The sequence below is a fragment of the Oncorhynchus kisutch genome, linkage group LG23 (genome assembly GCF_002021735.2).
Source record: "Oncorhynchus kisutch isolate 150728-3 linkage group LG23, Okis_V2, whole genome shotgun sequence".
NCBI classification, from domain to species: Eukaryota; Metazoa; Chordata; class Actinopteri; order Salmoniformes; family Salmonidae; genus Oncorhynchus; species Oncorhynchus kisutch.
The window spans coordinates 10,294,225-10,320,100 of NC_034196.2; the positions used below are offsets into that span (position 1 = coordinate 10,294,225).

The 25,876-nt window shown below is 41.1% G+C and overlaps 1 protein-coding gene across 1 annotated transcript in view; it reads left to right on the top strand.

Moving 5' to 3' along the window:
• The first annotated feature begins 2,619 nt into the window (after positions 1-2,619).
• LOC109868554 (5-hydroxytryptamine receptor 4-like) overlaps positions 2,620-25,876 on the top strand; it is a 65,604-nt gene continuing 42,347 nt past the window's right edge. The window contains exons 1-4 of the mRNA XM_020458190.2: positions 2,620-2,772; positions 21,358-21,469; positions 21,733-21,879; positions 22,992-23,192. Of these exons, the coding sequence (XP_020313779.1) occupies positions 21,417-21,469; positions 21,733-21,879; positions 22,992-23,192 (401 nt within the window). The 5' untranslated portion in view covers positions 2,620-2,772; positions 21,358-21,416. The remainder of the gene's footprint in view (positions 2,773-21,357; positions 21,470-21,732; positions 21,880-22,991; positions 23,193-25,876) is intronic.

Sequence of the window (25,876 nt, forward strand, 5' to 3'; positions counted from 1 at the left end):
AAGCGGCAGGTGTACCCTTTAGCTCAGTGTGGATGTTCCCTGTATCCATGCCTTCTGGTTGGGGTATGTATTTACGGTCACTGTGGGGACAACGTCATCGATGATGATGAAGCTGGTGGCTGATGTGGTATGCTCCTCAATGCCATCGGATGAGTCCCGGAACATATGTGTGTGTGCTAGCAAAGCAGGCCTGTAGCTTAGCCTCTGTGTCGTCTGACCACTTCCGTATTGAGCGAGTCACTGGTACTTCTTGCTTGAATTTTTGCTTGTAAGCAGCATTTAGGAGGATAGAATTATGGTCAGATTTGCCAAATGGAGGGCGAGGGAGAGCTTTGACGCTTCTCTGTGTGTGAAGTAAAGATGGTCTAGAGTTTTCTTTCCATCTTGTTGCACATATAACATGCTGGTAAAAATGAGGTAAAACAGATTTAAGTTTCCCTGCATTAAAGTCCCCAGGCCACTAAGAGCAGCGCCTCTGGATGAGCATTTTCTTGTTTATAGAGCTCGTTGAGTGCGGTCTTAGTGCCATCGGTTTGTGGTGGTAAATAGACAGCTACATAAAATATAAATGAAAACTCTCTTGGTAAATAGTGTGGTCTACAGCTTATCATGAGATACTCTACCTCAGGCGAGCAAAACCTTGAGACTTCCTTATTATTTGATTTCGTGCACCAACTGTTATTGACAAACAGAAACAGACCGCCACCCCTTGTCTTACCGGAGACAGCGTTTCTGTCAAGCCGATGCTTGGAAACACCAGCCAACTGTATATTATCCATGTCATCGTTCAGCCAGAACTCGGTGAAACATAAGATATTACAGTTTTGAATGTCCCGTTGGTAGGATAGGCTTGAATGTAGCTCATCCAGTTTATTCTCCAATGATTGCACATTGGCCAATAGGAAAGACGGTAGAGGAGGGTTACTCACTCGCCAAAGAATTCTCACAAGGCACCCCGACCTGGTCAGGTATCTGGAGTAAATCCTTAGCTTCGAGGTGAGTAATCACTGTTATGATATCCAGAAGCTCTTTTCAGTCATAAGAGAAACATTATGTACAAAATAAATTACACGATGCAAAAAAAACACAAAAGAGCACAATTGGTTAGAAGTCAGTAAAACAGTAGCCATCTCCTCTGGCGCCAATCTTTACTCATGATAAGTAAAGAGTCATGATGATCTGGATGAGACTGCCAAATCGAGGCAAAGGTAAGAATCTCTGGATTAACTATATAATGTTAGCTAAATGCAGTAATGAATAAATTGGCGACATTTCTTTAAATTGACAACTCTGTGAACTGTCTTGGGCAAGTTTTAAATGGACACAATACCTGTTAGTAAAGGTGTCAGCTAGAGATGATGTGCAGGAAGATTTGTAGTCTGCTTTGATGCTAATTAGCATTTTCCAAGTAGAGCCGAAGATATTGATAAAAGTCACCTTGTCCGAAATAAATTTACATGGTTATCAAATTGTTAGCTTTTCCCCACAGGGTTAGCTTACACAAAATAGACCTTATTTTAAGTATTTCTAAAATCCCATGTGGGAAAAACGATTGGAACCATTTCCTTGTCTGACCACTAGGTTTTATGGGTGTTATGACACATTCACTGTGGGGCTCTATTGTCCTCTATTTGAAAGAATACATCTCATTATGTTGTGGTTGGGATTTATAAAATGATAGCTGATCATATTAACCAAGTAAACCACATGGCCTGGCAGTTAAATCATTATATATTTGCAAATTGTCATAACCAACACTGTCATTACCACCACAAAATGTGTCAGAAATTAGGATTTCAAGGTTACTATCAGAAAAGAACAACTTCTGTATAAAATGGGTATACCCCTGCTCATATACCCCATGCTCAATACAGCTTATCAAAATATATTTTACTGTCTTTATAGCAATCAATGATATTGCAGATATCCATTCCCACCCACTTATTTCTTAACAACTAACACAATTTATTTTTTTAACAACTAACGCAATTTCCCATTACTCTGTTATTTCTTAATGTGGTAGTACCAATCCCTATAGACAGATAAACCCAATAACCCCAAAACCCGTTGTGTTTGTCGTTCAGTTTTAAACTAAAATTAAATGTTTTATGATGAGATGATAATGTCATCTGTGTTTTGTGAAAAATCCATGTATTGTCGAATAAAATGGTCACAGCCAATACCGGTATATGGTTCCTTATAAAATATCTCTGTTGATAAAAGTGTATTTCATTAAACATATTTGTTTAAAATAAGAAATGCCAAAAGTGTCCATAGTTGCAAAATCACTCTAATACTGTTTGAACATGACTTTGTTTTATTTGAAGCTGCAGACCTACGCACATTCTGAGCCAAATAATGTCAGTGCATGGAGGGAAAGAGTTAATCAAAGTCTCCAGCATTTGACACAATTATGTGGCTCACAGGGGGAAAGTTGTGGTCTCCTAGTGTCTCCTTATTGGAACCACATGGGGACGGTCTAGTCAACCTTTTCTCTCATCCGAGAGAAACAGGCGTTAAAAGCGGGTTTCCCATCTACCGCCCAGCTGTAGAAATGAAATGAAATGTAGTTCATTTGCAAACTGTGACCCACTCATCTGTTCTCCTGCACATCGGCTCGCGCACCATGGCATGTAACTTTCCCGCTCCTATGGCACTCAGTGGTCATTGCCTGGTGTGTTTAATTATTCCGTGACACCTATGGAATATGAGAGTCCATAGCAACCCAGGGAGCTGTTCAAACCCGAAAACCGAGCGCCCGACCCCTAAAAGGTGAGGAAAACTTTGACATCAAATTTGGAAAACCTCAGTAGCATTGGGGGTTTATGTAGCTATTTAGACACTGAAAATGAATTGGTTACATCGAAAATAATATAACCTAATTGAAGAGTTTGTAGTAGTACAGCCTGAGGATATTCTGCTTGGGCAATGTCGTTGTACATAACACAATTACGCACGAGACTTTCAGCAAATGTACTCTTATACCCGACTATGATTGAAGTAGGCATTATTATGGTTGTTAACGTACACAAACCGCATACGAACCCTGAATTGTATATGTTGTTTATTCTCATTATCAACTAATTAATGCATGTTATAATCGAGATAATTGTCTAGCCATTATTATTATGTGTCCGTGATTAGGCATAGGCTACCTTTAGTTTGTTATTTGTGACCTGGGTAGCTAATTTGACAGTGAACAGAGCAGTAACATATTTCACTTGCTCTTTTTGTGCATAGCATTGTCATTTAAAGTGCACTCTTTTTCTTAACCCAGTTTTCATACAAACTGGCATAGAACAGTTTAGCCTATTGTCCATAACTTAACATTGCATTTTATTGCTTGTTGGCAATTAAAGGGCAAATCCAAGTGTTTTATTGTTTAGGGGGTAGATCAGCTTTAATATTGAATATAGATTTGTGGCTTTTATCAATGTAATTGTCTGCATCATTTCCAATCCCCCATATATATTTTTTGTATGTATATATATATAGATGTTTAAATATATTTTAATGTTTTATTTTCCCCTAACCCTACCACCCCTCCCCTAATTGGACTAAACTAATGTACATACTATATACATTTTACGGACACAGTATATTTTACAATAGTTATCTTTTGTTTGTTTTTAGTTCCATCCAGCTACCCTCAACCCCTCCCATCTATCTCTAAATTACCATCCAGTTTTGATTTCTATTTGCCATATATTTTTCAACTGTACTATTTCACAAAACTTCTGAACCTACGGTATATGCCATGATCATATGCCATTAATATGCCATGATCATCAGATATTAAAATGAGGCTCACGGTCCCTGTTCCTGCCTCTCAGGACTGTTCATGTCTCCACTTGCTCATAGACTGCAAGCTCATTTCATCAACGCGTTAAATGTAATTTTTTCTTTGATCCTTGTTACTTTATCACCCTTTAGTAAACAGTAGCCTACCACTTACTGGGTTGGTATATATATAACACCTTGTTGGGTTTTATACTGTTACACCTTGTGGATTTCAATAGAGCAGAGATCAGGCTAGCTGGTCCGCAGCTAAACCAACACCCCGGATCTAAATGGAGGTTAAAAGAGACTAGAAAGTACTGAACCGTTAATGGCAAACATTCACATCCATTTCACAGCACAGAGTAAACACACTTTCTCTCTCTCTTCCTTTTGCTTTCTCTCTCTCTCACTCTCTCTCTCACACACACACACACGCTCGCTCGCACACACACACACACACACACACACACACACACACACACACACACACACACACACACACACACACACACACACACACACACACACACACACACACACACACACACACACACACACACACACACACACACACACACACACGTTAGTTGCTACCAGGTCTGCAGTGTTTAGGAGAGCTCCAGTGATGATGTAACGTTAACCCCAAGAAGGAATGCTTATGCTGTGACCAATCCTGTTTCATTTCATTCATATCCAAAGCATCATGTATAGCCTTGCTGAAATACTCTCAAGAGGATGTTTGCATGTATAGGTATAGTAGGATTAGAAACTTTGTCTTTTAAGGCACCAGCAGACATGATTGGGAAGATAGTATCTAGGCTTTGTCTCTACTAGTCTTTGACTCTACTAGTGCTTCAGTGTACCATGCCCATAGGATTCTGCTACTACTTTCCCTTAGTTTCTTTCTGTTTCAGGTTGTTTCCACTTCCAAGCTCCACTTCGGTTCCATTTTAAAAGTATCCACATCCTGATAAGTAGGATGTCGTGTCTATTAGAGGCTATTAGCAGAAGTGTGATCCAACAACGTATCATACTCTCAATAGCTTCAGTTACAGTGCCTAGCCCAAGCATCTAGTTATCATTGATCTTGACAGTGCTGCCATGTGGTGCCATGAGAGAATGGAGATTTAGTCCGTTTCCACCGAATAGAGGGAAAACCACATCCACAGCTGCCTGATGGTAGCGAATAGCTGTTTTATTCCAGGGTGCCTGGTGTGTCTGTATTCATTCTCCGTTAACCCCCCATCACAGGCGTCACAACGACTCCTGAGTGGCCCTGCATAGTCACTTACTCCTTCACAAATCATTACAGTCATCTAAGTAGCTCAATTCATAAAACATGTTTCTTTGCACAGAATGAGAGTTTGGGTTTGCATCCTGTCCCTGTCGTTGGTTTGAATAGCGTGTGAAATTGTCTCCCTAAGCACATGGAAAAGTCTTCTTTATGGTGTTATTTATGGAGAAAATGAGAGGCTTTGAAATGCTTGTCATGTGAATTAGAATAGATGATACGATTGGATTACGGTGGAGAAGCCCAATTTGTCAGCCATTAGAGTAAATGTCAGAGAACACACATAGAACACACTGTCCAAACTACTGGTACAGATGTAAGATCTTCATTTGATCACCCTGTTGCAGGAGAACTTTCCTGCAATACAGGAAATGTTTTAATTGTAGTGTATTAGAGATTTTTAAAAAGCTTCTGAAGTTTGTAATTTCCACTTAAAAATGTCAGACTTGATTTTCCCTTATGAAAAATGTGTCAACCCCTACAAAAACGTCCATAAATTATAGTCAAGTTTGTGGTCATACGCACAACCTTAAAAACATAGGTGCTGGGATAAATTAGAGTACTAGCATAGACAAAGAAGGCCCGCACACTATTAAAGCTCTCAATTCACCGCTTTATTGACAATGTTTCAATCGAAAGGTTGTCAATAAAGTGGTGAATTGGAAGCTTTAACATGAATTATAATCCACATAATAATTTACATATCCTGTTGCTGCACGATTATTTTCCTGCTGTACCAAACATGGCTCAAATGAAGATCCTTTAATATGCACAGTTACTGTCAACCTACTGTTACAGTTACTTACTCTTACTGTATTAAACTACTGTGGCTGAGATTATAGCATGGTTAGATTATATATTCCGTACTCTAAAATTCACTAAATTAAACAAATTGTGGCAAGTGGTCAGTGGAGGTGTATAGAATATTAACCTGTTTGCCTGTTCAACAGCCACACAGTAAAGACAGCCAGTGTGGGAAGGTGTCAGATCGTTGTCGTAACTTTTTTCTTATTCCTCCACTAATGTTATGTATTGTAACACAATGAATCTGTTTTGGTCTTTCTCAACAACTCCGGATTGTGATGGTGGCAGGGGTTTAAACATATCAGGATCTCTGATTTACTTATTTTTATTCTCTCACTTTGTAACAAATGAATGTGGGACAGAAGTTTGACAAGGAGCCCATGTATATTGGTTCTTAAACAAACTTTACAAGTATGCTATTTCTCAAATTCCCTTCAATTTCCCTTCCCGCAAGTCTGTTTGGGTTAAACTCGGCTCCTTGCCTGAATGTGTTGGGACAGAAGTATGCCTGAACACACTGGAAAGTGAAATGCCCAGATTTTACATCATGGGACTATGGATGAAAATGAATGAAGGCGACAAGTGTTATTTTCCTCGATTTTAGGATTTTATTTATCCAGTTCTAGTTTAACTATATGACTATTTTAGAATGCAAAGACATGCAGTTCTAAGATTTTCAATAAAATGTCTATCAGTGTATTCTGAAATCCATAGGTTGTGGATATGATAGCAGGACCATCACTCTTTGAGCAATGAGAGCACTACAGGGGTATCATATTTTAACATGGAGACGTCCAAGCGTTCAGTGGCCAGATTTGACACTCCTCCTCCTCACATGTAAATCCACAGCATGCCAGACCTCTTAAAGCATGATGTGTGAAGTTGTTTTGGAATATTTACTTGTAAATTATTTATATGGAGGCACTGGTAAATGGTTTGGGATTCATTCAAGGCTTTTACAGTAAGTTTAATTTGCGTTCATGGCATGATCATCTGTAACGCTTGTCGTCTGGGGAAGGAGAGGAGGACCAAGGTGCAGCGTGGTAAGTGTTCATATTTTAAATATTTGAATGAACACTGAAAACAAAACAATAAACAACCAACGAACAGTCCTGTAAGGTGCAACACAACACTAAACAGAAAATAACCAGCCACAAAACACAATGGAAAACAGGCTACGTAAATATGGTTCTCAATCAGGGACAACGATTGACAGCTGCCTCTGATTGAGAACCATACCAGGCCAAACACAGGAATAGAAAATCATAGACAAATTAACATAGACAACCCACCCAACTCACGCCCTGACCATACTAAAACAAAGACATAACAAAGGAACTAAGGTCAGAACGTGACATCATCTGCAAGATCAATTCAATTCAGACTTTTTAGGAAATACTAAAGCTATCTTGAGTCTTGTAATTGATAATGACAATGCTCATCTTCATTTGTCTTGGGAATTTGAAACACATGGTAGACATTTGTATGCTTTTTCTTTTCAATTGGATTAGTAATTTCTATTAGAATGTCCAGGGGACAGTTTTACAGATTCAGGGGAGAGAAAATGAGCACCACTTATTCTGTCCCCAGATTCTTGTCACTTTGGCTCCTTCTATGGAGTCTAGAGGTCGACCGATTATGATTTTTCAACACCGATACTGATACCGAATATTGGAGAGCCAAAAAAAAGCAGATGCCGATTAATCGGCCGATATTTATATATACACTGCTCCAAAAAATAAAGGGAACACTAAAATAACACATCCTAGATCTGAATGAATGAAATCTTTTTATTAAATACTTTTTTCTTTACATAGTTGAATGTGCTGACAAAATCACTCAAAAATGATCAATGGAAATCAAATTTATCAACCCATGGAGGTCTGGATTTGGAGTCACACTCAAAATTAAAGTGGAAAACCACACTACAGGCTGATCCAACTTTGATGTAATGTCCTTAAAACAAGTCAAAATGAGGCTCAGTAGTATGTGTGGACTCCACGTGCCTGTATGACCTCCCTACAATGCCTGGGCATGCTCCTGATGAGGTGGCGGATGGTCTCCTTAGGGATCTCCTCCCAGACCTGGACTAAAGCATCCGCCAACTCCTGGACAGTCTGTGCTGCAATGTGGCGTTGGTGGATGGAGTGAGACATGATGTCCCAGATGTGCTCCATTGGATTCAGGTCTGGGGAACGGTCCATAGCATCAATGCCTTCCTCTTGCAGGAACTGCTGACACACTCAAGCAACATGAGGTCTAGCATTGTCTTGGGAGGAACCCAGGGCCAACCGCACCAGCATATGGTTTCACAAGGGTCTGAGGATCTCATCTCGGTACCTAATGGCAGTCAGGCTACCTCTGGCGAGCACATGGAGGGTTGTGCGGCCCCCCAAAGAAATGCCACCCCACACCATGACTGACCCACCTCCAAACCGGTCATGCTGGAGGATGTTGCCAGCAGCAGAACGTTCTCCACGGTGTCTCCAGACTGTCACATGTGCTCAGTGTGAACCTGCTTTCATCTGTGAAGAGCACAGGGCGCCAGTGGCGAATTTGCCAATCTTGGTGTTCTCTGGCAAATGCCAAACGTCCTGCACGGTATTGGGCTGTAAGCACAACCCCCACCTGTGGACGTCGGGCCCTCATACCACCCTCATGGAGTCTGTTTCTGACCGTTTGAGCAGATTTGTGGCCTGCTGGAGGTCATTTTGCAGGGCTCTGGCAGTGCTCCTCCTGCTCCTCCTTGCACAAAGGCGGAGGTAGCGGTCCTGCTGCTGGGTTGTTGCCCTCCACGTCTCCTGATGTACTGGCCTGTCTCCTGGTAGCACCTCCATGCTCTGGACACTACACTGACAGACACAGCAAACCTTCTTGCCACAGCTCGCATTGATGTGTCATCCTGGATGAGCTGCACTACCTGAGCCACTTGTGTGTTGTAGACTCCGTCTCATGCTACCACTAGAGTGAAAGCACCGCCAGCATTCAAAAGTGACCAAAACATCAGCCAGGAAGCATAGGAACTGAGAAGTGGTCTGTAGTCACCACCTGCAGAACCACTCCTTTATTGGGGGTGTCTTGCTAAATTGCCTATAATTTCCACCTGTTGTCTATTTATTTGCACAGCATGTGAAATGTATTGTCAATCAGTGTTGCTTCCTAAGTGGACAGTTTGAGCAGTGTATATATTTGTAATAATGACAATTACAACAATACTGAATGAACAATGAACTCTTATTTTAACTTAAAATAATACATAAATACAATTTATTTCGGCTCAAATAAATAATGAAACATGCTCAATTTGGTTTAAATAATTCAAAAACACAGTGTTGGAGAAGAAAGTAAAAGTGCAATATGTACCATTTAATTTTTTTTTTTTAAGTTCCTTGCTCAGAACATACGAAAGCTGGTTGTTCAATATTCCCAGTTAAGAAATTTTAGGTTGTAGTTATTATAGGAATTATGACGTGTCGACTATTTCTCTCTATACCATTTGTATTTCATTTACCTTTGACTATTGGATGTTCTAATAGGCACTTTAGCATTGCCAGCCTAATCTCAGGAGTTGATAGGCTTGAAGAAGTCATAAACAGCGCTGTGAATCAAGCATTGCTAAGAGCTGCTGGCAAACGCAATAAAGTTTGAATGAATGCTTACGAGCCTGCTGCTGCCTACCACCGCTCAGTCAGACTGCTCTATCAAATATCAAATCATAGACTTAATTATAATTTTATAAACACAGAAATACGAGCCTTTGGTCATTAATATGGTCAAACCTGGAAACTATAATTTCAAAAACAAAACATTTATTCTTTCAGTGACACACGGAACCGTTCCATATTTTATCGAACGGGTGGCAACCCTAAGCCTAAATATTGCTGTTACATTGCACAACCTTCAATGTTATGTCATAATAATGTAAAAATCTGGCAAATTAGTTCGCAACAAGCCAGGCGGCCCAAACTGTTGCATATACCCTGACTCTGCCTGCAATAAACGCACGAGAAGTGACAAAATTTCCCTAGTTAATATTGCCTGTTAACATGAATTTCTTTGAACTAAATATGCAGGTTTCAAGAGGTTTCAGGTTTTTTTAAGAAAGGCATTGATGTTTATGGTTAGGTATATTCATGCAACGATTGTGCTTTTTTCCCCAATGCGCTTTTGTTAAAACATCACCTGTTTGGCGAAGTAGGCTGTGATTCGATGATAAATTAACAGGCACCGCATTGATTAGATGCAACGCAGGACAAGCTAGTTAACCTAGTAATATCATCAACCAAGTGTAGTTAACTAGTGATTAGGTGAATATTGATTGTTTTTTACAAGGTAAGTTTAATGCTAGCTAGCAACTTACCTTGGCTCCTTGCTGCACTCGCGTAACAGGTGGTCAGCCTGCCACGCAGTTTCCCCGAAGGAATGCAATGTAAATCGGCCATATTCGGCGTCCAAAAACGGCAATTACCGATTGTTAGTCTGTAGGCTGGAAGCAACAAAATGGAGTCGTGGGCCGCCTTTCCCTGAAAGGAGGGCGGGGGAGGGCCTTATATGCGTCGCGGAAGTTAGAATAACAATGATCCAGGGTTTTACCAGCCCTGGTTGCGCAATCGATATGCTGATAGAATTTAAGGAGTCTTGTTTTCAGATTAGCCTTGTTAAAATCCCCAGCTAAAATGAATGCAGCCTCAGGATATGTGGTTTCCAGTTTACATAGAGTCAAATAAAGTTTGTTCAGGGCCATCGATGTGTCTGCTTGGGGGGGAATATATGCCGCTGTGATTATAATTGAAGAGAATTCCCTTGGTAGATAATGTTGTCGACATTTGATTGTGAGGAAGTCAGGTGAACAGAAGGACTTGAGTTCCTGTATGTTGTTATGATCACACCACATCTCATTAATCATAAGGCATACCCCCCCGCCCCTCTTCTTACCAGAAAGATGCTTGTTTCTGTCAGCGCGATGCGTGTGTAACGGATGTGAAACGGCTAGCTTAGTTAGCTTTGCGCGCTAAATAGTGTTTCAATCGGTGACGTCACTTGCTCTGAGACCTTGAAGTAGTTGTTCCCCTTGTTCTGCAAGGTGCGATTTGTGGCTTTTGTGGAGTGATGGGTAATGATGCTTTGTGGGTTACTGTTGTTGTTGTGTGCAGAGGGTCCCTGGTTCGCGCCTGGGTATGGGCGAGGGGACGGTCTAAAGTTATACTGTTACATTGATGCTGTTGACCCGGATCACTGGTTGCTGCGGAAAAAGGAGGAGGTCAAAAGGGGGTGAGTGTAACGGATGTGAAACGGCTAGCTTAGTTAGCGGTGCGCGCTAAATAGCGTTTCAATCGGTGACGTCACTTGCTCTGAGACCTTGAAGTAGTTGTTCCCCTTGCTCTGCAAGGGCCGTGGCTTTTGTGGAGCAATGGGTAACGATGCTTCGTGGGTTACTGTTGTTGTTGTGTGCAGAGGGTCCCGGGTATGGGCGAGGGGACGGTCTAAAGTTATACTGTTACACGTGAAGAAACCAGCTGGCTGCACCGACTCCGATAAAGTCTCTCGAGTGAGCCATGTTTCCGTGAGGCAAAGAACGTTACAGTCTCTGATGTCTCTCTGGAATGCTACCCTTGCTCGGATTTCATCAACCTTGTTGTCAAGAGACTGGACATTGGCGAGTAGTATGCTAGGGAGTGGTGCGCGATGTGCCCGTCTCCGGAGCCTGACCAGAAGACCGCTTCGTTTGCCCCTTTTACGAGGTCGTTGTTTTGGGTCGCCGGCTGGGATCCGATCCATTGTCCTGGGTGCAAGGCAGAACACAGGATCCGCTTCGGGAAAGTCATATTCCTGGTCGTAATGATGGTGAGTTGATGTTGCTCTTATATTCAGTAGTTCCTCCCGACTTTATGTATTGAAACTTAAGATTACCTGGGGTACCAATGTAAGAAATAACACGTAAAACAAAATACTGCATAGTTTCCTAGGAACGCGAAGCGAGGCGGCCATCTCTGTCAGCGCCGGAAGACACTTACAGTGCATTGCTGAGGCCTCTTGACTCTCCAGCAAGCTATTCATGGGAAATTAACTATTCTTCTCTGAGGCATTTGAACACAAAATAGAAGCCATACATGAAAGATATTCCCAGAGAGTGTTTTGAGGACCCCGGGTAAGCATTGTGAAATAGGCTGTGATGGCATCCCCATGTATGTTTGTGTTCCTGGAATGCATCTCCTCTTTGTAAGAGGTGTCCTGTATGTTCTAGTGTAGGGCCTAGGATAAATGGATCTCAAACTGTGATTTGTGAAGACAGTGTCAAACAATTACACATTTCTTTACCATTTGCCTTGCTTTTTACACAAAACCAAACCAAAGTTGTATTTCATGGAATACAATAGAATGACAGTCATTCCACTTTGATTACATGCTTATAAATGTAACTTGTGAGCATATAATTGCTCTGGAATAGTCCGTCATTCCACCAGAAGCTGTTCATGGAGTACTGAAGCCTGGCAGATTATGGAGAAATATTGTACAATATGGGAGGCGTGCTTTTCTTTTGAAGAGCAGTGCTTAGGGTGTGATCTATATTAGAATGAGGAGTCTTCTAGAATGGTGAACACCGTAGTCTTCTCATGTGTTTACCCACTTGGATCTCGGCATACTCCCACATCACTCTCACTGTCCCCATGTATTTACCCAGCAGGGGCTCCAGGCAGTCATGTGTGAGTTGGACCCACTGCCCCCCCCCCCCCCCCCCCCCCCCCCTAGGAGGCTGAGATGTAATTTGGCCACAGAGGACTCCCTGTTAATAACAATGTGCCAAAACTTGCCTCCCTTCCTCGTGTTGTGTAGGGGAACCTTCCTGTTTAACTAAACTCCCAGTCTGAAAGATGACACATTTATGTTCGGAAATGTAGACACCTCTAGAGTAATAGTTTGTCAAAGAAGATGGTGGCGTGGTCTAAAAGCTTTCTCTGCTCCCTTTTATGTGATTAAATACAGATAGAGCAGATATTTTGTTATTCCATTGGCTGCGTGGGTTGTGTTTGTTCTGTAAGGTGTGTGTGGGTGCACAGTATGCACGTGTGCTTATGTGTCTCTGTTTGTTGTCGAGCCACTGAGCTTTGTGCGGCAGGGGAGATTTGTGTGCAGACACTGCCCTCTGTTTGCTTTTTCACAATTGCTTCGTCAATGTCGGAGGGATTCAGACCATACTTGTTGATCTCCATCCGGAAATCCCTTCTCAGCATGTAGTTGTAATCTACTGTAGCTGTCTTATATCAAGGCCAAATGTGGACCATTCTCAAATATGTTGACACAGAATCATCATACTGTGACATGAGGGGAACCTCACACACACTAGATATAGCGGGTTATGACATTAACTTTATAACTGTTGCCAATATAACAACACCATTTTCCTAGACTTTGATGGACTTTCCTGGACTTCTGAGTTAAAAATATTCACGACTGATATAGAATTCCTCTATAAAGTCATTGTTCAATCATGAGTACCAGACAGTGGGTAAATAGTGGCTTTGTAACATTGTACAGTATTACAGCTGTAACATCGTACAGTATTACAGCTGTAACATCGTACTGTATTACATCAGTAACATCGTACTGTATTACATCTGTAACATCGTACAGTATTACAGCTGTAACATCGTACAGTGTTACAGCTGTAACATCGTACATTATTACAGCTGTAACATCGTACTGTATTACAGCTGTAACATCGTACATTATTACAGCTGTAACATCGTACTGTATTACAGCTGTAACATCGTACTGTATTACAGCTGTAACATCGTACTGTATTACAGCTGTAACATCGTACAGTATTACATCTGTAACATCGTACTGTATTACAGCTGTAACATCGTACTGTATTACAGCTGTAACATCATACAGTATTACAGCTGTAACATCGTAACATCGTACAGCTGTAACATCATACAGTATTACAGCTGTAACATCATACAGTATTACATCTGTAACATCGTAACATCGTACAGCTGTAACATCATACAGTATTACAGCTGTAACATCATACTGTATTACAGCTGTAACATCATACAGCATTACAGCTGTAACATCATACAGTATTACATCTGTAACATCGTACAGTATTACAGCTGTAACATCATACAGTATTACATCTGTAACATCATACAGTATTACATCTGTAACATCGTACAGTATTACATCTGTAACATCGTACAGTATTACAGCTGTAACATCGTAACATCGTACAGTATTACAGCTGTAACATCATACAGTATTACAGCTGTAACATCGTACAGTATTACATCTGTAACATCGTACAGTATTACATCTGTAACATCATACAGTATTACAGCTGTAACATCATACAGTATTACATCTGTAACATCGTACAGTATTACAGCTGTAACATCATACAGTATTACAGCTGTAACCAGGGACGGACTGGGAATGAAAAATGGCCCTGTAACATCATACAGTATTACAGCTGTAACATCATACAGTATTACAGCTGTAACATCATACAGTATTACAGCTGTAACATCATACTGTATTACAGCTGTAACATCATACTGTATTACAGCTGTAACATCATGCAGTATTACAGCTGTAACATCATACAGTATTACATCTGTAACCAGGGACGGACTGGGAATGAAAAATGGCCCTGTAACATCATACAGTATTACAGCTGTAACATCGTAACATCGTACAGTATTACATCTGTAACATCATACAGTATTACATCTATAACCAGGGACGGACTGGGAATGAAAAATGGCCCTGTAACATCATACAGTATTACAGCTGTAACATCGTAACATCGTACAGTATTACATCTGTAACATCATACAGTATTACATCTATAACCAGGGACGGACTGGGAATGAAAAATGGCCCTGTAACATCATACAGTATTACAGCTGTAACATCGTACAGTGTTACAGCTGTAACATCATACAGTATTACATCTGTAACATCATACAGTATTACAGCTGTAACATCATACAATATTACATCTGTAACATCGTACAGTATTACAGCTGTAACATCATACAGTATTACAGCTGTAACATCGTAACATCGTACAGCTGTAACATCATACAGTATTACAGCTGTAACATCATACTGTATTACAGCTGTAACATCGTACTGTATTACAGCTGTAACATCATACTGTATTACAGCTGTAACATCATACAGTATTACAGCTGTAACATCATACAATATTACATCTGTAACATCGTACAGTATTACAGCTGTAACATCATACAGTATTACATCTGTAACATCGTACAGTATTACAGCTGTAACATCATACAGTATTACAGCTGTAACCAGGGACGGACTGGGAATGAAAAATGGCCCTGGACTTTTTGACTCAGACCGGCCCACCAAAACCCCCCCCAGCGATACACCACCACCCACACAACCGACGCCACACTTTATGTAAACAAGATTCATGAACAATATTTAAAGCAATAAGTTTAGTAAAATAGATGTAAAAAAGAACAAGGGGAACGTGTTGCTCTTAGGAGGAGGCTGGCTAGAAGGAGCAGATACTGGCACAATGGCACTGGCAGCAATCTGACCAGTGAAATAAATATTACAAGAATAAATTTGTTGGTGAAAAGACTGGTGTCGTAGAATAAAATTTAAATAAACATTTCCTACCTCCTTAAATTAAACCTTTTCTGCAGCAGCTCACTTCTCTCAGCAATGTCATCTATAACCAGGTCACTGTCCAGGGCCATTAAAATATCTCGCTCAGTAACCATGAGCATAAAAGCCTCCAGGTGCTGTTGAGCTAGAGTGCTGAGCCTACTGTTGATGAATTTCAGAGTAGAGAAGCTCCGCTCGCAAGCTACCTGGGTTACTGACAGTGTAAGTCGGAACTTGTAAGCAAGGCCCATGATGTGGTATACGTCAGTCAATAGGTTGTACTGACTAAGAATACGGTAGCAACACGCTGGACAGTCCTTGCAAGATGAACAGCTCTTGTTCACCATCTCCACCTCGTTTTCATTTCCTTCAGGTCCATGACCCTCCATTGTCCTGGTGGTGTATTCTTCAAATCCCGATTGTTTTAACCTAGTCCACTGTTCTGCCAGACTCATGAGCTCACTCTTTAAATTGGCCACCGTTGCTCTGCTGTCAGATTTGATCAAACATTTGCTTAGTTCTTGAAGGGCTGTCTGTGGAAGGCCACTGGCACTGGATGTTAGCTGACTAAAGTGTTTAGGGTCCAGAAGAGCCATGTCGGCATACAAAGTGTCATTACTCAGAAATCGCCGATGGATGCTATCTATGACTGTATCCAGAATTTTATTATGGACACCAATCCTGTATGCACTCTCTGCCCCAGTAAAAGTCTCATCTTGTGCAGTCTCTCCAGGCATGGTTTTCTTCTTTCAAGCCCTTTTCGTTGGCAGAGTGGCCTCTAACTCCAGCTCTGTTTCCCCATCCCGTTCCTGCAACTTCCTGTTGGCCCACTGAACAAATGTGTCTGCGGCTGCCTTGACTTTTTCAACATCTCTTGCCATTCCTTTCAGCTGCTCCTCTGTAGACACAACCATACGATGCGCAGACAGAATGTCCATTCCACTTGTTTGAAGATATTTTGAGACTGGTGAGGTGGCCTGAAATATTCTGAGGAATATCTGAGCTTTAGGTATTGTTTCATACTTCAGCAACCCCTCAATGTATCCTTGTGCCTTGACCTGTGCAGTAGTGTTGATGTTTTTCTGATCTTGTATGGTTGACAGAGTGAGAAGGACATCAACATACAGACCCTCATCTGGATTTCCAAAAGCTCCAAAGACCTTCTTTAAGGCACTGTCTTTAGCCCACCAGCGTGTCTCTCCAATTGGAGCAAGATGTCTGTGTCTTGTGTCCTTGTTCTCCTTCTCCCAAATGTTCACCCTCTGGTAGGATTCACGGAAGAACACAGCTGTGTTGTTAACGAGAGAAAAAAGTGACCCACTTGCCAAGACACTCTCTGTTGTGTCTGCCAAAACAAGGTTCAAAATGTGTGCATAGCACCACACATGCACTTGATTGGTTGACTTTGCAGAGAGCAGGGCAGGGAAGCCTGAATACTGGCCTTGCGTACTGGAGGCTCCATCAGTGGAATTGCCAATGCACTTGTTGATGTCAAGCTTCATGTTTTCCAGTACTTCACTCAGGATGCCTCGCATTTCATAAGTCACAAACCTCTCATGGATGACGTTCGTCACATATCTGACTATGACAGAGCATTGAACTTGTGTTGTAATGTCCTGCATAGTGTCAATCTGGACTGAAAACATACCAGCTTCCTGGATTTCACTTGCTATGGTGGCCTGCATTGTGGGTTGGATGGTGGTAATGACGTTATCGATGGTAGTCTTTGATAACAGAGTGATTAGAATGCCTCTGCCCCCTCTTGACCCAGACTCAAGCAGTTTTTTGCTTTTCTCTATGCAGGCAGTGAGATGCTCTTTCACACACAGGTCGTACTTTCCCAGCAGAATGATCATCTCTAAAAAGTTGCCATGGTCAATGCTGCTGTCATCTAGCGTATAAGCTGCTTCAGACTGCGTTCCGCTGTAGCTCAGACCCCTCTTGCCTATGACTATAATAACATCTATATTGCTCTCTAGCACTTGCCTTCTTCTGTTCACTTGCTCTCTATGAGCAGACGTCTGACTGCTGATGAACAGGCTCTCAATGTTACCTTTGGAGGACCTTAGAAAGTAGGCCTCAGCATGACCTCTATGCATAAGCTCTTCTCATGCTCTCCCACTCCCTGATGGATATGCTTCCAGTCTGCCATTCCATTCATGAATGTTCTCGGTGGGCTTTGCAAATGCCATACAAATGAAACAGAATCAAGCATGGTTTTCTTCACTGTATGACAGCCACTTCCTGTTGGTCTCATCTTTATAAAAGAAAAACCTCTGCACCACAGACTTTTCACACTTTTGTTGGGGGTGGAAGCTAAAAAACATATCTAGGTCCCCTGACTTCGGCCTCTTAAAATAATCACAAATTTGGGTGGCAGTGGAATCCTGGCTTTGGCTCAATCTACATCTGTCCACCGCAGATGCATTATCCCTGACCTGGATGAGTAATTAGTATAAATTAGTATATTAGTATAATATTATAACATAATAGTATAATGTTAGTATAATATTAATATATGAATTATATAATGTTCATATATATTCATATCATTTCATATAATAGTATACTGTATACCACTAGTATAATATTAATTCCAATTGGACAATACAGCAGTTTATGAACTACACATCCAACATTTATAATTTTGTAGGTTTTGTTCCGTCATTAAATCCTTGTGCAAGAAAAATGGTCTACATTGGTGGTTACTCTCTAATTTGATAATGCCAAGTACTAACTTGTCAATAATCATAACCATTCATGCATAACAATGAGTTCAACATTTCAAAAGTTTCCTGTAGCACTGTAACGGCGTTCTTCGTTTGTCGAAAGAGAGTCGGACCGAAATGCAGCGTGGTGGTTACTCATGACTTTAATGAAAAAAGTGACACATGAAATAACTAATAAATACAAAAACAACAAACGGAACGTGAAACTTATTACAGCCTATCTGGTGAACACTACACAGAGACAGGAACAATCACCCACGAAAGACAAAGCGAAACTCAGGCTACCTAAATACGGTTCCCAATCAGAGGCAACGAGAATCACCTGACAGCTGATTGAGAACCGCCTCAGGCAGCCAAGCCTATACAACACCCCTAATCAGCCGCGATCCCAAATACTACAAACCCCAATACGAAATACAATAACATAAACCCATGTCACACCCTGGCCTGACCAAATATAAAACGAAAACACAAAATACAATGACCAAGGCGTGACAAGCACGTCAACCTTTTTTTAATGTCCCGCCCCATCCAGGCTGTGATTGGTCGGTTCACGAAAAGTGACATTGACGAGTGCTTGTTTCAACAAAAGGCAACTGATATAGCTAAATAGCCAGCTAGCTAAACCAAAACATTGCTTATCTTATCCCTATTGTCTTACCACTTCACCTGCAAAACATTGACGAACAGTTGAACTGGTATCGCTGGGCTCAATGGGCTGCCCTCTCTGCTCTCTCTCCCCTCTGCTGCCAGTGCCTTCAGGCCCACAAGGCTGAGATGATTGACTGGTAACGGCGCCAAATGAATAATTTGTTATTTTAAAACATTTGGCTGCATCAGCCTCAAGGGACTTCAACCTCTTCTCTCTCTGCTTTTAAGCACCAGCTTTACGTTTTTCTCTTTTTGGTTGTCCATCTTGCTCCGCTTCACTATTTATCCAAATGTCACCACTTAACAGAGATAGGAAAGGGGCAGGGCTCAGGTAAAGTTAGAATGGACTGGACCAAAAGTAATTGGCTGGGAGAGAGAGGCTGACAGATGTAATACCCAACAGCAGTGGCAGTGGGCCGGCAGCCCGCTTGCCTAGGCCAGTCAGACACATAGCACTTGGTTATTTTTATTTAAGCGGACTGGGGTTATTTATATTTTGCGTTGCAACGACCCCAATTGTCAAGCGGCCCACCGGGAAAATTCCCGGTGCTCCAGACGGGTAGTCTGTCATTGGCTGTAACATCGTACTGTATTACATCTGTAACATCGTACAGTATTACATTTGTAACATCGTACAGTATTACAGCTGTAACATCGTACTGTATTACAGCTGTAACATCGTACAGTTTTACACCTGTAACATCATACAGTATTACATCTGTAACATCGTACAGTATTACAGCTGTAACATCGTACTGTATTACATCTGTAACATCATACAGTATTACAGCAGTAACATCGTACAGTATTACAGCTGTAGCATCGTACTGTATTACATCTGTAACATCGTACTGTATTACAGCTGTAACATCGTACAGTTTTACACCTGTAACATCATACAGTATTGCATCTGTAATATCGTACTGTATTACAGCTGTAACATCGTACTGTATTACATCTGTAACATCATACTGTATTACAGCTGTAACGTCGTACTGTATTACAGCTGTAACATCGTACTGTATTACAGCTGTAACGTCGTACTGTATTACAGCTGTAACGTCGTACTGTATTACAGCTGTAACATCGTACTGTATTACATCTGTAACGGCGTACTGTATTACAGCTGTAACGTCGTACTGTATTACAGCTGTAACGTCGTACTGTATTACAGCTGTAACATCGTACTGTATTACAGCTGTAACATCGTACTGTATTACATCTGCAACGTCGTACTGTATTACAGCTGTAACGTCGTACTGTATTACAGCTGTAACGTCGTACTGTATTACAGCTGTAACATCGTACTGTATTACAGCTGTAACATCGTACTGTATTACATCTGTAACGTCGTACTGTATTACAGCTGTAACGTCGTACTGTATTACAGCTGAAACGTTGTACTGTATTACAGCTGTAACATTGTACAGTATTACATCTGTAACATCCTACAGTATTACATCTGTAACATCGTACAGTATTACTTCTGTAACATCGTACAGTATTACAGCTGTAACATCGTACAGTGTTACAGCTGTAACATCGTACTGTATTACAGCTGTAACATCGTACAGTATTACAGCTGTAACATCGTACAGTAATACAGCTGTAGCATCGTACAGTATTACAGCTGTAACATCGTACAGTATTACAGCTGTAACATCGTACAGTATTACAGCTGTAACATCGTACAGTATTACAGCTGTAGCATCGTACAGTATTACAGCTGTAACATCGTACAGTATTACAGCTGTAACATCGTACAGTATTACAGCTGTAACATCGTACAGTAATACAGCTGTAGCATCGTAACAGTATTACATCTGTAACATCGTACTGTATTACAGCTGTAACATCGTACAGCCTTAAAGCTGTAACATCGTACAGTGTTACAGCTGTAACATCGTACAGTATTACAGCTGTAACATCGTACAGTGTGACAGCTGTAACATCGTACAGTATTACAGCTGTAACATCGTACAGTATTACAGCTGTAACATCGTACAGTAATACAGTTGTAGCATCGTAACAGTATTACATCTGTAACATCGTACTGTATTACAGCTGTAGCATCGTAACAGTATTACATCTGTAACATCGTACAGTATTACAGCTGTAACACCGTACAGTGTGACAGCTGTAACATCGTACAGTATTACAGCTGTAACATCGTACAGTAATACAGCTGTAGCATCGTAACAGTATTACATCTGTAACATCGTACTGTATTACAGCTGTAGCATCGTAACAGTATTACATCTGTAACATCGTACAGTATTACAGCTGTAGCATCGTAACAGTATTACATCTGGAACATCGTACTGTATTACAGCTGTAGCATCGTACAGTATTACAGCTGTAACATTGTACAGCCTTAAAGCTGTAGATGTGAACAATGCACAGTGTTAGTATTAGAGCTGTGATGAACTGCCTAGTTGTGTTTGTCCTCAGGGCCACAGCGACTGGTGTGGAGGACTCTCCTTTAGCACCCTCTATGCAGATGAACAGCGATGGCCACAGAATCCCACCCACCTGAACAGTACGAACAAACAGTGGAACACGAGTAATTCATTTAAATTCAAATCACTTTTATTTCCTGAGAGGGAACATAATTCATTGTTGGGATATGATGGTCTATATGAAACATATAAACTAAATACCATTTAGAGGCGACACAGCCCACACATCAAATGCTCTCTGTTATTGAAAATATATATTTTTTTATGTTATGAAAGGTCTTCATTCATACATGTCTTATGATTATCAGTCATATTCCAATGATGTTATGATGATGACCTTAATAACAGTAATTGTTTGATTGTGTAGTTCAGTCGATGACGTGGTAAACATGGAGCATGTACTGAACTCACTGGAGAGGGTCATTCTCACCATCTTCCTCTCCATCATCATCATCATGACTGTTCTGGGAAACCTGCTGGTGATGGTGGCGCTCTGCAAGGACAGACATCTTCGGTAAGCCCACTTCCTGTTACATGTAGGTCACGTCCTGTCAAATCGAAGGCTTTTTCTAATTTGGGCAAATGTCCATGCTCCACCCTCTTTCCTCTCTCCTCCGTGACCCAGAATCTGATAAGTGGTCGAGTTGCGAAAGAAAAAGTGTCCTCCCTTCCTCGATAGCCACCTTTCATTGAGGAAAGTCATGTGTCCTTCACGGAAGAGTTTTGAAATCTGCCACACCACCTTTGAATCAGCTTTTGTTTTGTCGAAGGAGAAAACCATGCACACGTTCTAAAACAATGTTCTACTTATTGTTTTATTTATAAAATGTCTTGCACAACTAACTGAATTTGTTTTCATCACTTCACACATTTATTTTGGGATCCATCCCTGTAAACGTAGTTTTCCTGATGATGTGCGTACAACACTCCTCGCCGCCTCTCCTCGATTCCCTTTGACCCTTTTCAAAAGGAGGTGAGAGTACGGAGGAGAGAGGACTCAGGAGCAAATCCAATTGAGAAATTGCCTAAGTGCTCAAAGGAGGAAATGTGACCCCTTTAATGCACAACAAAAAATGTGTGCTGTTGGAAGTACTCAAGGGCTGGAGTTGAGAACCACTGCTTTAGAGTGTGCTTTTTAGCACAGAGATGGATAGTATAATAGTGTTTACATCCTGTGTCCCAACATCTCTAGAGAACATTATCTTGTTGCTGTGTGTCAACAAGTCTGTATATTTGCCTCTAGGGGATTTTCATATGGGCCTTTTGTTACGCGCACTGTTTTCTATAAAATTACATATGATGTCATGTACAAAAAAAAATATTGAACAGAATTTAATTGAAGTAGGAGATGTGTGATTGACAGACTGATGAATATGCCACCTTCTGGCTTATTGGGTGACAACAAAGCAGCTGTTCTCACATTAGACACGGGCATTGTTTCTGTCATGTTCTATGTTTATGCGGTATGGTTTTATAGAGTTATGAGAAAAAAAAGGTTGTTCTGTCTAGTGCAGATAAGTCGATCATTTTAAAAGCTAGATTAAAAAAATATAATTATCTTTGCATTCAACTCATGCGCCTTTCTGGAAATGAATGAAAATGCTTTTGTTCCCCTTCTCCCTCAAGGAAAAAGAAGACCAACTACTTCATAGTGTCGTTGGCATTTGCAGACCTCCTGGTTGCTGTGGTTGTCATGCCATTTGCAGCCATTGAGCTGACCACAGGTCAGTGGAGGTATGGGGAGATCTTCTGTCTGGTCAGGACCTCGTTGGATGTGTTTCTGACCACTGCATCTATCCTACACCTGTGCTGCATAGCACTAGACAGGTGAGCAATGAACATAGTGAAAAACATCCCTTCACTTTGGTAATTATTGCAAAACTATTGCAAACTGTTGCCACGCCGCCCCAGCCCAGTCACCTTGATGCATCCATTCAGCCTAATAGCCGTACACCTTTGTTAGCACCCAGCTGTGTGTTAGCATTAGCACATGTCTTGGAGGGCCCTTCTCTAGCACCTCTCTGTCCTTCTCTGTCCTTAAGCATATGGCAGCCTGTCATGGCTGATACATGAGCAGATATGTTGTCCTGTCCTGCACCTGCCCCATACAGTCAAAAGTCACTGGAGTAAGTCACCTGCTAGCTCACCCCCTCGCTCCAAACAAATCTAATGTATGCTTCTCTACAGGACCAGGGCCGGATTACCGAACAGGTATGCAGGGCACGAGCCCCGGGCCCCCGACCTCCAGTGGGCCTTCAACAAATTATTATTATTTTTAATTTGGGGAAGTTTGTGGGCCCCCTGTAGGTCAGTGTGACAGGGTCTAGGTCTACTGGTGACTGACCAATAAAAACACGATTGGCACACAATAATATGATTATTGTGACTAGTCAGAATAATATAATAGCTTGATTTAAACGTTTACATGTTATGTGGAAGAAGAACCATTTCCTAATAATCTTGTTTAAATGACACATCTGAAGTCAGTCTACCTGATGAAATGTTGATAAATGCACAAGATCGACAATCAAAAGAAACGTTTTACCACAGCGACCATGTTATTTTGGGGAAACCTATTTGATTCAGAGTTTGGACATACACTCAGTGTATTAGGTACACCACCCGTTCAAAAAATGCTTTGCTCGTGCAGACAGTTAGTCACGTGGCCATGGCTTGCTATATAAAGCAGGCAGACAGGCATTGAAGCAATCAGTTGCTGTTCAATTGAACGTTGGAATGGGCAAAACGAGTGACCTAGGTGACTTTGAGCATGGCATGACCGTCTCAGTACCTCAGTATCTAGGAACGCATAACTCGCCAGTCCTTCTCACGGATGGGCTATTGCAGCAGACAACCACGACCCCAACGGGATCCACGCTTATCAGTTAAAAACAAGAAGAAGCGGCTCCAGCGGGCACGTGATCACTGAATGTGCCCCGAAGAATTCAGGCCATAAGACTGCTGAACAAGACTGCTAATTAGCTAGTCAACTGACTACACACAGTCACACAGACACTTTCACACTCCTGTTGTGAAAGTTTTAAAAATCCTGTTGCCGAGTCACTTTACCCCTACTACTGTACATAGTTACCTTAATTATCTCGTACCCCTGCACATCACCTCGGTACTGGTACTCTTGACATATGATGACCCAGTGAGTGGGTTAATTTTCCCGGCAAATCCAGAAGAATAAACTTATCCGGCAAGCTCGTGAATGAGGAACTGTTGCAGAGTGGAATTACTTTTTGACGGACCAATGGGCAAGGCGTTGTGGCTGACTGAAAGCTGTGAGTAAAAAGATAACGTTACTGATCATCCATTCAGGTTACAGTTTTTCTCGATTGCTAAGACACTTTTAATGAAACTGGAGTCCACTTGATCTCCAAGTCATTTCATATTGCTTTCGCACACAATGCAAATGCTAAGCACATTATTGAAGAACAGTAAACACAACTCTCTACAAAAGGTGCAAGTTGAGTAAATCATGAAAAACAAAAAACAAAATGTAACATTTGGTGACAGCTGATACGAATTATTCCCATGAATGCGAACCTCTTCTGCACGTGTGCAAAACTTATATGCACAATGTTTCAATCAGCAATCAGTCCTTATGCATAAAAGAGGTCAAATCTGAGTTGCTGTTTGCAAGAATGGACCAAGTAAGAGGCCAAGGAAAAGGACAAAGGAGAGGTACTGTAGAGGGACCCATAGAAGAAGATAGTTCAGCTCTCAGTTAAAATGGAAAAGGGTAAATAAAGCCTTTTGTTTCTGGATATTCATGCTCTTGAATTACATTCGAGGAAAAAATAATACAGCCCATGCTGTGATAATATAATTTACTTGCCTTTTATGGTGCATACTATAATTATAGTATCAACAAATGGCACAGCCATTTTAGGGTATAACCTGGTTAACCAGGTTAGGGTATATTGATAGTTGTAGTTAGTGCAGTGCCTTCAGAAAGTATTCACACCCCTTGGCTTTTCTCACGTTTTGTTGTGTTAAAGCCTGTATTTAAAATGGATCAATACAAAATTCACTGGCCTACATACAATACCCCATAATGTCAAGGTGGAATTATGTTTTCTTTTAAATGTAAAACAAATTAAAAGCTGAAATGTCCTGAGTCGATAAGTATTCAACCCCTTTGGCAAGCCTAAATAAGTTCAGGAGTATAATAGAGTTTAACATGATTTTTGAATGACTACCTCATCTCTGTACCACACACATACAATTATCTTTAAAGTCCCTCAGTCGAGCAGTGAATTTCAAACAGAGATTCAACCACAAAGACCAGGGATGTTTTCCAAGGCCTCGCAAAGAAGGGCACCAATTAGTAGATGGGTAAAAATAAAAAAGCACACATTGAATATCCCCTTGAGCATGGTGAAGTTACATATATTAATTACACTTTGGATGGTGTGTCAATAAAACCCAGTCACTAAAAAGATACGGGCTTCCTTACTAACTCAGGTGCCGGAGAGGAAGGAAACTGACTTTAAAACAGTTAG